The sequence below is a fragment of the Lepidochelys kempii genome, chromosome 7 (assembly GCF_965140265.1).
Source record: "Lepidochelys kempii isolate rLepKem1 chromosome 7, rLepKem1.hap2, whole genome shotgun sequence".
In the NCBI taxonomy this organism is placed as follows: domain Eukaryota; kingdom Metazoa; phylum Chordata; order Testudines; family Cheloniidae; genus Lepidochelys; species Lepidochelys kempii.
This window is the reverse complement of record NC_133262.1, coordinates 24866915-24884228: the sequence shown is the minus strand read 5'-3', so window position 1 is coordinate 24884228 and position 17314 is coordinate 24866915. Positions and strand designations below refer to the sequence as shown.

The 17314-nt window shown below is 44.8% G+C and overlaps 1 protein-coding gene across 5 annotated transcripts in view; it reads left to right on the top strand.

The window, feature by feature from the left end:
- Window positions 1–379: 379 nt before the first annotated feature.
- FLNB (filamin B) overlaps window positions 380–17314 on the top strand; it is a 113038-nt gene continuing 96103 nt past the window's right edge. For all 5 annotated transcript variants that reach the window (XM_073351444.1, XM_073351443.1, XM_073351441.1 and 2 more), the window contains exon 1: window positions 380–840. In XM_073351444.1, the coding sequence (XP_073207545.1) occupies window positions 402–840 (439 nt within the window). In that variant the 5' untranslated portion in view covers window positions 380–401. The remainder of the gene's footprint in view (window positions 841–17314) is intronic.

The following is a 17314-nucleotide window of genomic DNA, read 5'->3' as shown; positions in this document are numbered from 1 at the left end:
GCGAGGTAGGAGGCGTTGACGACCCCCGATTCCTAATGATATGACAAGGGGCTGCACTCACAGCTTGGGTTCTCTGACCTCGGCACAGCTGTGCTCACCTCTGGCCGCCTGCTGCTCCTCCCTCCGGGGCCCAAGCCCCGGACAGTATTTAAAGCCCGGGGAGCAGGCAGGTGCCTCATCCAGCTCGGAGTACGTACAGGCGGGGCCTCGGTATAGGGGAGGGGGAGCCCGGACCCTTCCTGGGGGGGGATTGCTAACGCCGCTGCCCCTTTGCCCGCAGGTTTGTCGGCGGGCCCTCAGCACTGAGCTCGCCGCCGCCCAGGAGGCGGGAGCGCGCCCGGGCGGAGCCTGCTCGCTCATCCCCCGCAGAGGGCGGGGCGGGGCGGGGCGGCCGCCCCAGCATGAGCAGCACGCAGGCGCGGGGCCAGGGGGCTCGCGGCAGAGGCTGGAGCAGCGGCGGCGGCAGCCCGCGGAGCCAGACCCTGCAGTTTCGCCGGCTAGAGCAGCCGCCGCCCGCGGGCCGCAGCGAGGCGGAGCAGCAGGCGGACATGCCGGTGACCGAGAAGGACCTGGCGGAGGACGCGCCCTGGAAGCGCATCCAGCAGAACACGTTCACCCGCTGGTGCAACGAGCACCTCCGCTGCGTGAACAAGCGCATCGGCAACCTGCAGAGCGACCTGAGCGACGGGCTGCGGCTCATCGCGCTGCTGGAGGTGCTGAGCCAGAAGCGCATGTACCGCAAGTACCACCAGCGCCCCACCTTCCGCCAGATGCAGCTGGAGAACGTCTCGGTGGCGCTCGAGTTCCTGGAGCGGGAGAGCATCAAGCTGGTCTCCATCGGTGAGTCCGGCCGGCCGGCCGGGGGAGGGAGCAAGCCGGGCGACCGCGGGCTGGGACGGCGGGTCGGCCAGGGGGCTCGCCCACCCCGGGCGTGGGGTGTGTCGCTCGCCCTAGCCGGGCGGCCCGCACCTCTGGCGCGGCTCTCGGGCCGCTCGCTGGCTCCTGCTGCGGGCTAGGGCCGTGGCGCCAGGGCGGTCGTGTGACCGCCGGGCTGTGGCCGCCCCCCGGCCAGTGACCCTCGGCCAGGCTCCCGCTGCCCGCAGGAGCCTGCACTGCTCCCCCGGCGGGGGTGGGGAAGGGCGCGTCCGCGCCCTCCTTCCTGGGCTGCCCGGTGTTGGCGGTGACCCTGGGCAGGGGAAGGGCTCCCTCTGGGTCGGGAGCCCGCGCTGGGGTGTGGTGGAGCCTGTCCCCGGTGGCTGGGCGGGCCCCCAAGGAGGAGCCGAGCTGACACTCCCAAGGCAGGTGTGTGGGGCTCGGCTGGTGCTTGCCAAACCAGCTCATCTGGCTGCTTTTTCCTAGTGCTGACTAGAGGCAGCTACCAAGGCAGGGGGCCTTTACCAGGGTCTCTAACAAATCTGTGCTGTGGCTCTTGGTGTGGGGGAGTTCTGGCTAAATCCCAGGGTGCTCTGGCACAGTTGTGCTGCCTTATGTGACTCCCTGAGACTTAAACCCCAACTTTGCCTACCCCAAGGGCTCCGGCCTGGCCAGAGGATGGCTAGGCCTATTCCTACCCATAGGGAAAGTGAAGACTGTCTGCCTTCTTCAGGAAGACAGGATTTGCTGTGCTGCATCTGTCCCTGCAGGTAGAGGCACTCTCTCAGCTGCTGTGATTTGAGTGCTTTGCAGGGGTTATGCTGTTAATGAAGGTCCCACTGCTGATTCCATTGAAAACAAGCTAAGGCCATCACTGATCTTTCATTGGCTTGCTATAGACAGTATTAACTGGCAAAACTACAGAGCAGACCTCTGGCCCTTTTGAAGTGAAGGCAAATGCTAGCAAAGGAACAGCTAGCTGTTCTTGGGTTGGGACTATAATTTGGATGTTATGCTCACCTCTATAACAAAGGGTGCCTGGATAGGCAGTGTTGCTCAAGACTTGGAGTTGTGTGGCCTTAACACTAAGGTGTTATATTGAACAGCCTCGGACATACTCCCCCCTCGTCTCAAGGACTTGATGGATGCTCCAGATGCCAAAGTTGATTAGGCCTTAGCCAGTGGTCACTCTCCAGATGACATGGTTGTGGGCATGGAGTGCCTAATGGTTTCCTTGCAGCTCAACCCAAGAGTGGCCATATGGGGTCAGACCAGTGGTCCATCTAGCCCAGTGTGCCGTCTTCCATCAGTGGCCAATATCGGGTGCTTCAGAGGGAATGGGGGGGGGAGGGGGGAAGCAATCAAGTGATCCATCCACTATCTGCTTCTGGCAATCTGAGGCTAGGGACTCCCAGAGCATGGGGTTGCATCCCTGACCGTCTTGGCTAATAGCCATTGATGAACCTATCCTTCATGAAATTATCTGATTTGTTTTGAATGGTTATAGTGTTTGGTCTTCACAACATCCCCTGGCAAGGAGTTCCGAAAGTTGACTATGTGGAGAAGTACTTCCTTTTGTGTTAAACTTTCTGCCTATTTATTTAATTGGGTGACTCCTGGTTCTTGTTCTGTGAAGGTGTAAATAACACTGCCTTATTCAAGTTCTCCACACCGTTCATGGTTTAATAGACCTCTTCCTATTCCCTCTCTCTTTCTCCAAACTGAAGTCCAATTTTTTAAAATTTTTCCTGATATGGAATCTGTTCCATACCCTAAAGCATTTTTATTGCCCTTCTCTGTACTTCTTCCAATTCTAATCTTTTTGAGGTGGGGTGACCAGAACATGGGATATGTAGTATTCAGGATGTGAACATAAATAGGTTTATGTGGTAGCACTATTTTCTCTGCCCCTTTCCTAACATTGTTAGCTTTTTTGACTACACATTGAGCATACATTTTCAGAGACCTATCCACAGTGACGCCAAGATCTTTTCTGGGTGGTAACAGGTAACTTGGATCCAGATCATTTTGTATGTTGATATTTTCCAATATGCATTACTTTGCATTTATCAACATTGAATTTTATCTGCCATTTTATTGTCCAGACACCCAGTTTTGAGATCCATTGTAACTTTGCAGTCTGCTTTGGACTTACAAAATTACTCACTTCATTGTTATACCGTTTTTGCAAATCGCTTATATATTCAACAATACTGGTCCCAGTACAGATATCTGGGGAACCTTTCTATTTATGTCTTCCTAGTCTGAAAAACGATCATTTATTCCTATCCTTTGTTTTGTGACTTTCAACCAGTTACTGATCCATGAGAGGACCTTCCCTCTTATCCTATGTTTGCTTAGCTGGCTTAAGAGTCTTTGAGGGACCTTGATCGTAGACTTTCTGGAAAGCCTTTGACACTAGATCTACTGGATCACCCTTGTCTGTGTATTGACTCTCAAAGAATTCTGATAGGCAAGGCATGATTTCTCTTTACAAAAACTGTGCTTACCTGACAAATGGTGCTCAGCTGTATGTCTGATTCTGTTCTTTATAGTTTCAATCAGTTTGCCTGCTTCTGAAATTAAGCTTACTGGCCTGTAACTGCCAGGATGACCTCTGGAGACTAGAGGGGTGGGAGTTGACCGACCAATGATCAGAAGGTTAAGTTTTATCAGCTGCTCAGCTCTTGAAAGAGAGGTCTCTTACCCTTGTGAACTATGGGTAGAGGACTTCTGTTTGGTGGTCTGCCTGAATGGGGGCAGGGAAGAGTTTGGAAAGAGGGAAGGGCTGGAGGGGCAGGGTGAGGGAAGAAACCTTATTTGTCTCCATTAAGCCGATCCCAAAGAGAAGGGAACTCCTCTCAGTGAAGCTTATTATGAAGGAGGAATAGGTGGAAGTTGCTGTGGTTGACCACACTCCCCCTCATTATAGACCTTAATCTTCTGAAATCCCCAGTAGTTCTTTCTGGGGGCATAGCTGGAATCTTTCAAATGTGGCATAAAGCACATTTTTCTTAAACCTCTTAGGAGCTATACTTGGTGTTTAGCTGCTGTAGAGTTAACAAGCAATGCTTGGGCAGGGTGATCCTTCACTAGGAACAAAGGTGACTTAAATGCAAGTTCTAATGAATTAAGATCCTAAAGAAAACCACCATTTGCTTTCAGATGAGTTAGTGGTTGTTAATGGCTTTGTCACATGAAAGCAACTGCCTTGTCTTCTCTAGGATTTTAACTCTGCTTTCTTCCCTAGTGAAGACAAGGTCTTGAGTCTGACAGGTCTCAAGCTCACTAAATTGGCAATTTTCAGAGTAACAGCCGTGTTAGTCTGTATTCGCAAAAAGAAAAGGAGTACTTGTGGCACCTTAGAGACTAACCTATTTATTTGAGCATGAGCTTTCGTGAGCTACAGCTGATGAAGTGAGCTGTAGCTCACAAAAGCTCATGCTCAAATAAATTGGTTAGTCTCTAAGGTGCCACAAGTACTCCTTTTCTTTTTGTAAATTGACAATGTTGCTTCAAAAGTAATCAAACCAGATAATCTAAAATATCAGGCTGACACTTTGACCAACATAAATTCCTCAACTGAACAAACTTTGAAGTCTTAATTCACTATTGTCTGGTAGTGATACTTCTATCTTAAGTTGCAAATGAACATTGGAAAATTTCATGTTGCTAGCTATGGCATGGTAGATTAGACTAGACTTTTTTTTTTTTTTTTGAACAATGTGCTTGTTTATTTAAAGGCTTCATAGTTGTGCATGACTTTTATAGGAAACCTTCTTGTCAATAAGACTCATGAGAGTAATGAACTCCATAACAAGGAACACAATGATAAGACAAAGGAAAGAAAGATTAATTACATGGGAGCTAGCATACACATTTGGTGACTCTGTAAAAATTATACAGCTTGCTTTAATTAGCATCATACTTGAGTGACTACATTATGAAGTGCGAGTTCATGGTCTAATATGTAGATTATACTGATGAAATCTGCATAGGATCTCAATTTGTTGGCATGCAACTAAAACATAACCCTTCAAGCAAGAGTGTAATACTCTTATGAAATGGGTAACTTCCAAATGGATAACGGTTCAGGCTTAGTCACAATACACACATCTGGAAACCAGTAGTTCATATGCCTATGATACTGCTGAAGAGGGATTAATCTAAAAATCCCCCACCATGTTCTAGCTTCAGTGAACTGTGGGTGAAGTAGGATGAATAAGGCATCTTGCACAAGGTAAAAAATGCTTCTATACCTTTGTCTCTCAAAGGAGCAAGAAAATCTAACTTGACTTCTAAATATCAAACTCTCCTTGCACTTATGTAGTATTTGGACTCAATGCTGTTGCTCACTGTTCTAACAGGAAAGTCAATAGAACTAAAATTGAGTGTTAAAACTGGGTTGTATAGTGCCCTTATTCTAAACTACTAGACAGTATAGAAAAATACTCAAGTCTAATGCCTGGTTGCATTTTTAATTGGAAACATAAGTTTTTATTTGGCACCATAGCTTACTAGGTAGGGGAAATGATTAAAGAAGCCATTAATTATTCACTCATGACTTTCTGGTAATTGTGCAAACCTAGCTGATGCTTGAACTTCACTTGTTGACAGATCATCTTTCCATCCTACTTTCCAGTGGCAGAGGGTTAAGAAACCTTACTGCAAACAGTTTATTTTGGCTACTGGCCTTCTCTAAAACTAGGCAAGCTACTTCCCTTCATTTTTGTAAATGTCATCCCTGTCCTATCAATATTATACCTATATTGTTTTTGCCCATAGGCGCTCCCTTGAACTATGCTAGCTTGGAGCAGCAATGTTCCAGTGAACTGACTAGTTTGCGCAGGCTCAGTTTTCATGTCTCCTTACTGATTGGAGCACTGTGCTGCAGCAACACAATCCATACTGCAAGGTTCTACCATGTAGAGCATCCTGTGCAGGTTACATAAAGACCTTAAGTCCCCAGAGCTGTCAAACTGTTCTACAGCTTAATGTTCTTAACAGATGAGACAAGGCAGTATATGCACAAGTTCAGAAAATGAACTTGGGCTGTGGACCCTCAATCTCTTTACCTGAACTTCATGGTCCATCCCCTTAAAGTAGTCTTCAAGCCAGACCTCACTTGTATAGAAGTGCTGCTGAACATTCTACCCTAGCTGAAGTGAGCAGCTTTGACTATACCCTCTCCTAAAGAGAAGAAAAGGCCTACTTGTGGCACCTTGGAGACGAACCAATTTGAGCATAAGCTTTTGTGAGCTGTAGATCACTTCATCAGATGCATGCTGTAGCTCACAAAAGCTTATGCTCAAATTGGTTCGTCTCTAAGGTGCCACAAGTACACCTTTTCTTTTTGCGGATACAGACTAACACGGCTGCTACTCTGAAACCTGAAGAGAAGGACACTCCAAGCAGACATCGTGAGGTCTAAAGCAACTGAGCTGACAGAAGCATAATGTTGTCTATTCTAGAAAATTGGTAACCAACAAACTAATACCTACTAACTGAAGTCACTTTACTTCCAATAAGTGTCAAACCTCAGACAACCTACTAGTTGCACTGAAGTGAAAACTGCACTTGGGCAAATATTGGCCTTAAATTGCAAGCACAGATCTATGTAAATAGACTTCCTAAAGAACTCTAATGCTAAGATCTAAAGCACTGAGCTTGCAGAAATCAGATCAAGCTACTCAGGAAAACTACTGTGATATCTGCTACAAGCTGATCTCTGTTTGAGGATACTTTACCAAAGCTTTCTGACTAAACATTATCAGGAGGGTATCTGACATTTGTCTTCCAGACAACTCCTAAAACATGTCAGCAATTGTGTTGCTCAATATTCATTGTACCTCAGCAACACTAAGGCTGTGTTGCCTTCTCAAATGCATGAGGTCACTTGTTTTGCTTAGAGTGCAATTTTGGAGTTTGGGGTGCATTCTGGTGTGTATTGGAGGTAGAAATGAGAGCCTGTTGGAGTAGCGGTTGAGGGTGTATTGACTGGATAACTTTATGATTTTATCCTAAAGTTGCAGGAGGATACAATCTGCCCAAAATATTAACTGCTACTAAATGTAGTGATGCTTACTGTGCAGATGTAAGCAATTGTGCTGGGTGCCGATTACAAAATGCTGCATAGCAGGGACAAGGAGAGGGATTTCATTCAAGGCTTGGTGAGAGGCTGATTAGATTTAATCTATGGGACCAGAACTGCATTCAAACAAAAGCTTGAGCAAAAGTGTCTTATGGGCCAGTCTGCTGGGACTGGGTTTGTCAGTAATGACTGTAGGAAGCCTTCGCAGCACAGCAATAGATGCTGACAGAACAAGTTTAGGAGAGGAAGACTCCATAAGTGAATTCCATTTAACAGGTTACATTAAAACTGATCAACTTGGTGTCAAGTTGCCAGGATTAGTGATGGTAACCACACTAAACTGTCCAACAGACTGGAGTTTATATACTAAAACTTAGGCTTTGTCTCCCTGCTTAAAAAGGAGCCTCTATCACAGGATAAGAAATATGTATTCCCCAACCCAGTACATAATCTTACTGGAGACTTAGCTGAGAGGCATAGTTGCCTCAAAGTGTAAACTTCAAGGAGGGGGCCTCTAAGATTTTAGTGACTCTTTATTTTACTTAAGAGGGTTTTTTTACAGTGAAGACACAGGCGTGGTGAAACAAAGCCAATACAATTTGGTTTTTAACACTGAAGTACTCTACAGCTACTGACATATGCAATTTGTAGCAAAAGCTTCCCATATTGCCTTGTCACCAGACTTCAACCCTAACCTGAAAGGTCCTCCTAAAGTTTAAGGTGGCTTACTCTAGTGATTATCAACTTTTTAGGGCTTGAGCCATTCCCCCCAACATAGAATATACACTAAACAAGCACCCTGTGTGCCATAGTGGTGGTTCCTGTCCCACAAAACTGGCTGGGATCAGTTCCCTGCTTCCCATGTTGAGCTGCATGGAGTCACAGTACCACTCACTCCAACTGGGCTTGGCTGGCTCCCCATCATAACAAAGGGCAGCTGGACCAAACACAAGCAGCACTGTGACCCTGTGCAGCACCTGGAGCAGGCAGCTGAGCCCAACCAGCCCCATGGGACCAGAACTGCGGGAGCTACTACTGCAGGATTAGTGAGGGGCAGGACCCTTTGAAACACTTCAGTGACCCAATTTTAGGTCACACCCCATGGGTTGAGAAACCCTGGCTTAGTCTGTCCATGTAATCCTCTCCCTTGGGCAACAAGTTCCCTTCTGAAAGACAGGCTACTGTGCAATCCTTTTCCTTGTAGAAAACTCTGTCCTCACCGTTAACTGACAGTCAATGGCAACCTCCATTTGCTCAGTCTTGTATGTCCACCTGGTCTGGATGCTCCTCCTCAGTTGTTTATTTCAAACTTATGTTTTAGTGTCTATTGCTTGTCTCTGAATTATTTTCCCATCCAAAATAGACTTCACAAAGGTATACCATAGCTGGTTCCACACCCTATGGAAACTACTCTGAAGTGCACTGCTAGCCTGGGATCAAAGGAACTCAAACAGTGGGAGGGAGAATCTCTGCTACTTGGCCCACAAATAAACTAAGCAGACACAGTGAACACTCAAATTTGATTATTAGCTTGTGTATTTGTAGCATTATGGAGTCTTTGTTAGCCATAACTAAGTGGCCATGCACTTGTGTTGGAGGACATGTTTGTCCCATGCATGGAATGCTTCCCACTGTATGGTTGCCCATGACTTCTCAGTTTGTGAGATGGTGGGTTTACAGAAGTGCTATCTATGCACTGACAACAGGGCCCTCAAATCTGAGTTGCTTTTAAGGTACTTGAACAGAACAATCAGTGGATTTGTACAATTGAACTCCAGACAGAAGACACCAGATATGGGTCAGCTAGAGTTCAGTGCTAGTAGACATAGAATAAATGTCAGTGACTATTGCGTCTACAGGGTTAAACTTGCTGTACCCATGACTCCCAGTAAGATAACCAGAAAATGAAACAGATTTAAAGACTCCTCTTGGGCACAAGGAGAAGAGTAATACTTCTCAGCTTGTCTCCTGAGTGGTGTCAATCCCATTTCCTAGGGATGGGCTACAGCAAGGGTGGGAGGGGGGTGGAACTGGGACCACAGAGAACTGCTTATGTTCCTTTTATGGCTTCAAGCATACCCATAGCTAGCCATGCAGTAGGTGAAAGTGGGGATGAGTCCCTGCTACTTCATATCCTCTTCCTATAAAAACTGGTTAGACTTCCATCAGGACAGAATATCTGATGGTACAAAGCCAAATGTGGGATGTTACATTATGCTATAAGTTGTTTAAAATCTTTTATGGGGGAGAAGAGCTGTCTAGATGAGCTTTGCTTACTGGATTGGAGGACTACTGTCTTCCAGTATAGAAGGAGCTGAGCTTCTTTTTCCTTCTACTTGTGACCATGGGGTTTTGGAGTGCTTTCCTGGGAGCAGTGGCCTCAGGCTGAAAGCTGTGACAAGACCATCTCTTAAAGGAGAGTTCACATTTAGGGCACCATTACTTTGTTAAGCCTGCAAATCTGAAGTGAATCAAGACACTGAAAAGTTTTCATGTACATAAAGTTTAAAGGAAACATCTTGCACCAATAGAAAATCTAGTAGCATTGAGTTGCTAGTTAAGCACCTGTTTCTTGTCACTAAGTGAACAAGGCTGTCAATCTGAGGAAGTGAGCCGTAGCTCACGAAAGCTTATGCTCTAATAAATTGGTTAGTCTCTAAGGTGCCACAAGTACTCCTTTTCTTTTTGCGAATACAGACTAACACGGCTGTTACTCTGAAACCAATTAAAACACAGTGGCTATTTAGTCATAGAAATGCTGGACTGCAAGGGACCTTGATAGATCTAGTCCAGTTCACTGCTGTGAAGCAAGACTGAATATTACCTAGATAGCCTCTGACAGGCTTGTCTAACCTGTTCTTAAACATCCAATGACATTGCCCAGCTTCCCTAGGTAATGCGTTCTCAACTACTGAAGACCAGATACATAGTAATGGACTTAAATTGCAGCAAGGGAGACTTAGGTTAGATGTTAGGAAAAACTTCCTAGCTGTAGGGGTAGCTAAACATAGGAACAACTTGTCACCCTTCTTGTAACAACCTTTTAATGTACTTGAAGACTTATGTCCTACCTCAGTCTTCTCTTCAGACTAAACAAATCCCATTCTTTTGATCTTTTCTCATAGGTCACATCTTCTAGACCTTGAATTTTTTGTTGCTCCAATATGTCTATCTTTAACAAAGTGTGGTGCCCAGAGCAGGACACAGTACTCCAGTTTTGAGGCCTGATAAATACAGTGGAAGAATTATTTGCATCTTGCTTACAATACTCCTGCTAATACATCCCAGAATGTTTGCTTTTTTGCAGCACTATTACACTCACACATTTAGTGTGATCCGCTTTAGTGTGATCCACTCTATTCCTCAGATCCTTTTCTGCTGTACCTTTTCTTCATAGTTAGGCAGTCATTTCCCACTTTGAATTTGTGCAATTGATTATTCCAAAACATAGTGCTTTGCATGTGATCTCAGTGAATTTTCACTACAGTCATCTTGTAACACAGTGCTTAGACTAGGTCAGCAGGCAAGTCTTGCTTCAGCTCCTTCTCAGGTGAAGTCTAATGGTTGCCATCAACTAAGAACTTGTCTCATTTAAAACTGCAACTCTAGGATTAGTATTACGAATCAAGACTAACAGCTGTGCTAGAGTAAGTCTCTCTCTCTCTCTCTCAAGCCTTGCTTGTATTGCTAGGATTTGATATGGGGACTTCTATAATGTCTACACTTGGTTCCTTCACAAGCAAAAAATAGAGGACGCTTCTCTACTCTTCCTGGCTTCTTACAAGCAAGAGCATTCCTCAAATCTACATACAAACCTCTTGGCATTACCCCTAGGGCTTAGGATACTTGAATGGGATTTTTGCATCTGCCACATTGTCCAGAAGGATTTCTAGTAGCTGACTGGGCAATGCTGTCATAGCCTAATGGCACTCTAAATTTTGACACCAAGGTCAACTATTTAGACCTGGAGAATTGTTGCAGTTTTTCAACATCTACCCAACATGTAGGAATCTCCTCTTATAGTGCAGGAACTCTTATACAGAGAATTGGTCTCTTCTGACCACTATTTCTGATTTGACCTCTATTAAAGTGTACATATACAGTATATAATGAAGACTAACATGCTAGTTACTTAAATGCATGAATTGTTCATCTTGGCCAATTTGTACATGCCAATATTGACTTCCAGTAGTCTCACGTGCACAAGCACTGTCTCTAAATCTCCTAACTTGCTTTGGGAATGCAGATATCTGCTTACTAGCAGACAAATTTTACTTGGTAAAATGTATTGTACTAAACATTGCTGAGGAGCCCTGACCCCTTTTGAACAGCCCAGCAGGTATAGACTAGTGCAAAGCTGATGCAGAGACTTTCTCACCATAACACTACCTTTTGGGGATCAAACGCTGCTAATCCTATTGCAGGGCTCTCGGGTCTCCATGTAAAAATGTAGCAGTTGAGGAAAGATTTAAGGTACGATGCAGTCCCAGTTCAGTATTGTATCAAATCCTTTTGAAGACACCAGGGGATTAAAGAATATTCCTCCTCAATCTTCTAGGGGTGGTAGAGGAAGCAAGAATTTTCCTGTACATGCAGGATCTGAATTTGCTATGGGCAGGCCTCCTCTACAGACTTGGAGCTGCACTGCATCTGGTGAAGGCTCTTTAAGCTGATAGTTCTTCCATTGGCTTCTTTCCAGCTCCACTAGAGATTAGCTACGTCACTAGGAGAAGCTCTCCCACTGATGTAGTGCTGCCTACACAGGGGGTTAAGGTTGGTATAACTGTCACTCAGGGGTATGAAAAATCACACCAAGTGACCTAGCATGTAGTCTAGACCAGGGGTGGCCAGCCTGAGGAGGCGGCAGAATTTACCCATGTACATGGCCAAAGAGCCACAGTAATGTTCTCAACCTCCCACCCTCCAGCAGCCCTGCTGATCAGCACCTCCTAATCAGCTGTTTTGTGGTGTGCAGGAGGCTCAGGTGGGGGGAGGGAGGAGCAAGTGTATGGCAGGCTCAGGGAAAGGGGTGAAGTGGGGGGCAGGGCCTGGGGCAGAGCCAGGGTTTGAGCAGTGAGCACCCCAGCACACTGGAAAGTTGGCACCTATAGCTCCAGCTGTGGAGTTAACTTCTGAAGAGCCACAGGTTGGCCACCACTGGTCTAGACCAGTGGCTCTCAAATGTTTACTTGTGACCCCTTTCACATAGCAAGCCACTGAGCACCCCCATATAAATTAAAAACACCTTTTTATATATTAACACCATTATAAATGCTGGAGGCAAAGCAGGGTTTGGGGTGGAGGCTGACAGCTTGCAACACCCCATGTAATAAACTTGCAACCCGCTAAAGGGTCCTGCCCTCCAGTTTGAGAACCCCTGGTCTAGACCAAGCATAAGTATCCAACAGCTCCTAATGAGAAGGAATTGATCTCTGTATAGAGCACTAGATTAAAATTCAAACCGGGCTAGTGATGAACAGTAAATTCATGACCTGAAGTAATTGAAGAACCATTTCTTACTTACCCAAGGAACTGCAAAGCTAAAACAACTTTTGCTGCAAAACTTTATGGCTCAGTGGAGGTGGCAACAGGTTGGAGTGATTAAAGCAGGAAACTAACTTGCACTCAACCTCTTTAAGAAGATTTAACTTGGTTCTACTTTTTGCTAACTGGGGGTATAAACTTGAGTTTGAAGTTCACCTTGCTACATTGCTCCAGGGTATAAAATTTACATCCCTGAGAGCTAGTGAAGCTGGCCTAATGCCTGGTATAAACATAGCTAGGTTGATGGAAGAATTCTTCTTAACTTACACTATGACTGCTATTAAGATGCCTGGGTTGGTGACTGGCATTGTTACATTGCACAAACAGGGTTTAGTTGTTTTAGCTTAAATATGCTGGCTTCTAAACTTGTGTAATGTCCTGCATTTAATGCTTTAAGTCTAAACTATACCTAGTGACCAGAAACAGTTCTGGTCACTAGTGTCCTTCAAGATTTGAGAACCAGTAGTTCTCATTCTGACATCTAGTTTCTAATCCTAGATTGGCAGTGGAAAATTCGTTCTTCTACTTTGAATGAAGAAGCAATTAAACTTGAATAATCAGAAATGACAACTATCTATGCTAGGGCTGTCAAAGGCTGGCTTCATGGTAACACTTCAGACTGGTTCCGCATGCTTAGCCAGTGACTTACACCAGCTCAGTTGGACTTTACTGCTGGGATTTTATATATCCTGCTTGAGTTTTAATTTAAACAATTTTAATAGATTATAGTTCAGGCCTTAATACAGGTTGTCAATTCATAATTTACATTGTTATGGTATTTAAAATTATGTAAAAAATAAATGTTTAACCACCCAGAATGGCAGTCCTTAAGGAACTCTTGACAACTGAGATCCTGGTGCACATATGGGCTACAAAGGTCTCCATATAGTTATGGCACTCTCAGTGAACCATGGAGCTTCTGAGGGAAGCAGTGTAAATCCAGTTCTGTACTGAGAGCCTGTGTGACCTGAAGGTAGGTGGCAAGCTGGCTATCCCAGGTAATTAGCTCTACCTATTTCTTCACTTTCCTTTAGAAGTAGAACTAGGAAGCAAAAGCAGCTGGCTCTTAGCCCTCAGCTTCTGGGGACATGGCTTGTTCACTTAAAGCAGTCAGCTCTGATGTCTAACAGTGGTGGTTTTTGTTGCTCCAAGGATGTTCCCAACTGCCTTTCAGCTGCATGCTGATTAGACAAGTGCCATTTAGACCATCTGTAGGAGCTAACCACTCTAGCTGTTTCTAGACCTCTACTGCTGTGTCTGTTTTTCCAGTACACAGCAGACAAGTAGAGCTCCTGTTGCCATGGGTGGATTACTTCTAAAAACCACTTCCTGTCATGCCCTTTGTCATTGAATAAACTGACTCAGTTGTGCCAAGAATGCACTGATAAGCTGCATTCCAGCATACACCTCCTGTGAACAAATAGAACAAATTCATCTAGGGCTGTAACTTTTGAGCTATATTTGGAAGCCGCTTCTAACATGTAACAGTTACACCCGATCAGTGGCCTACTATTGCAGACTGCATGTGCATGGGGTGGGGTGTCTGTGGTTTACCACAGACTGTCAGAACAGCTTCCAGCTCTCATATTGCAGTAAAAAAACCTCAAGCTGTTCTGTTGAACCTGGGTGGAGTGGGAACACTTACTATTTAACTTTCGGGCTTTTATCTGCTATTTCTATAGCTGACAATGAAGCCACCCTCTTTACTAATTTGTGACAAACATGTTTACACCCCATTTTTATATATACTGAGTTAGGTAGATAAGGGTTAAATTACCATCTAATCAGTGATTTGCGGTTCAAATATCAATCCATCTTAAGATCTTTTGTGCCATGTATGCATGGCACGAGCACTGACATTAGCAACTTAAATATGAAATATTTAACTTGACCAATTGAAAGCCTCAAAGTTAAGCTAAGGTAGAAGCTGACCTACTGCCAGTGAAGCTGGGACAGGATACATTGAGGGGTGTGTCTACATTGCAGATAGAACCCTGTGGTGGTCTCTGCCTGCCAACTCAGGCTAAGGGGCTATTTAATTGAGATGTAGACACTTGGGCTCAGGCTAGACCCTGTATTATGGGACCCGTCCACCTCACAGGGTCCTAGAGCTCAGGCCAAACATTTTGGCCTGAGCTCAAACATTTTCCATGCAATTAAACATCCGTTTTAGCCTAAGCCCAAGTGGGCTAGCACTGTTTTTTTTTAATTGCAATGTAGATATACCTTGAATGGCACAGGGTGTAGTATCTTGCTGTTTGTACTCTAGCACCCATGTTAAGAGCCCTAGTCAGACAACTTCAGATTAACCAGAACACTCAATCAGCTGCTCTTGCTTTGTAGCCTACTCCTAAAGGGACACCTAATGCTAGTGTTTCTAAGGCTATTTTTAAAGGGCACTGTCATGCTATAAACCAGGCTCAAGCTAATCTGATAGTGATGGAAACAGGTACAAAATCAAACCAACCACTTATCTTCAGGATAAAAATCAATAACTTGAGTTACTTCAAGTAACTTCTTTGGGAGAATAGGCTTGTGGGAAAGTAGCACCTAGCACACAGAACTTGGTTTTGTATGGCTGGCTATCCCATAGAAAGTGGTAGAAGCCAGGGAGCTCATGGAGTTGTGCTGCCATTTGAGAAGCAGTTGACATGATCAAAACTCCCATCACCACAGCATTTCTGTACTTAGTCCTTCTGTGCCTGATCCTAAGCCAAACTCCTCATAAATTGCAAACTCTGCTAGCTATAGACTAAACCTCTTCTAGGGAGAGGCAGTGGCAATTGCCAATCTTGATAAATATCACATCTTGCCCTTTGACCAAACCTAGAGAGATCTAAAATGAAATGCCATATGGCTGGTACTAGTAGTCTTAAGGTGGTCACAAGGATAAGCTATTTCCAACAGGAGAGTGGGTTTGTGGGGGTGGTGGGGAGAACCTGGATTTGTGCTGGAAATGGCCCAACTTGATTATCATACACATTGTAAGGAGAGTGATCACTTTAGATATGCTATTACCAGCAGGAGAGTGGGATGTGTGGGGGGAAAGAACCTTTTGTAGTGGTAAACACAAATATTTTCATGGTTTGTGTGTATAAAAAGATGTGTACTCTCCACAGTATGCATCTTATGAAACGAGCTGTAGGTCACAAAAGCTTATGCTCAAATTGGTTAGTCTGTAAGGTGCCACAAGTACTCCTTTTCTTTTTGGGAAGACTCTGGAGCCCTACATTATCTGATAATTGATGGTCTAGCCAGCTCCTCTTCTGTAACTCTGCATCATAACTGGGTGCAGAGGAAACTCCATCACACCTGTTAAGTTGATGAAATGGGGAAATCACAGCTATAGTTGCTCTGTGCTGATGAAATCTTAATGAACAGTAACTTAAAACATCATAACATGATGGCTTGAAAGTAAGCAAGGGAGTGCCAGCACAAGCCATTACTTTATGGCCTGCAGACACTTATCTCTAGAACTGGAATAGCTTGTACACATTACTTTACAGCAAAGCTTCAGGGCGTCTGTTGCAATATACAAATCTGGGTATGGACCATGTCCACTTTAGCTTATAAAGATATTGACTCCTTGCTTCTTGAAGGCAGGCAGCTGCAATAAACCTATCCTCTAAATGCTTTTATAGTCTAGCCTATTCTGCTATTTGCACAGGGGAAGATACTAACTTAAATCCCCTGTTTCTGTTCGCTCCCCAACCTTTAGTATATAGTAGTGGACAAACCTGACCTTGGTGCTGTCTTAACTAGATTAGTGTTACACAGGCATTACTAAAGCTAATGACCTGCAGACATCTGCCATTCCACAGACAGGAGCACATGTGCCTCCTGAACTAGGATAGTTCTCATGAACTTTTACACTAACTCTGCTACCATGTCTTATTCACTTAGTGTGCCAAGCACACAATATGCAAGCTGAGGGAGATCCTGTTAAGACCACTGAGCAGGGTCCAGAGTTGCTTAAAAGCTACTGGCACAGACAGTGGCTTAGCACAGCAAATGAATGCCTAGGCTTTCAAGGCATTTTGGGAAGCTCATACATAAGTTTCCCTTTCATGTGCCTTGTCAGAGGGGGGTGGTGTGGTTTTTTAAGCACACTTCCCTCTCTGGCCCCACTTCCTTCTGAACTAATAATCAGTGGAATAAACTTCTCAGTTGCTACAGATTAGGTTAGACAAAGCACTTAATGCTTCAAGAGGCTGGACATATGGGTCCTTCAGAGCTTTTAGCAGAGTGTGAATGAATACAAACCATCCACCTTATCCAGTTTAAATTGTCTGGACTGTACCGTAGCTAAGCTCTTAAGTACAATAAATGCAGGCCAACAAACCCTTCAGATTTGTTAAGCCTGAATAAGGAATCAACAGATGCTGCTAGTGAGCAGCCAGCCCTGCTGCCATCACACTATACCAGATATGGAATAAAATGGAGGACTTTTTAAAAGGGGAGACTCCAACCTGGGTAGGTGCTCCTAAAATGGAATGATGGCCCATGATATTGGATGGGATGTCTCCAGACTACTCCTATGGCTTTTACCTCTAGAGAAGATGGCTCAGGCCACTGATCAAATCCATGCACTGATGCTGGAATCTGTCTTCTGTGATACACCTGTTGCTTGCTTCCTAGTCATGGTCTGTAGATAAGGCACAAACTGTAGCTGCTAATAAGTAATCTATGCTGAAGTTGGCTTTAGAAATTATCTGCATTGCATGTGCTCTGACAGGAAATGTGGTAAATTCAGTTCAGCAGGTCCCATAGATGGAAGGGTAAGTTGGCAGCTGGTATATTTTAGCA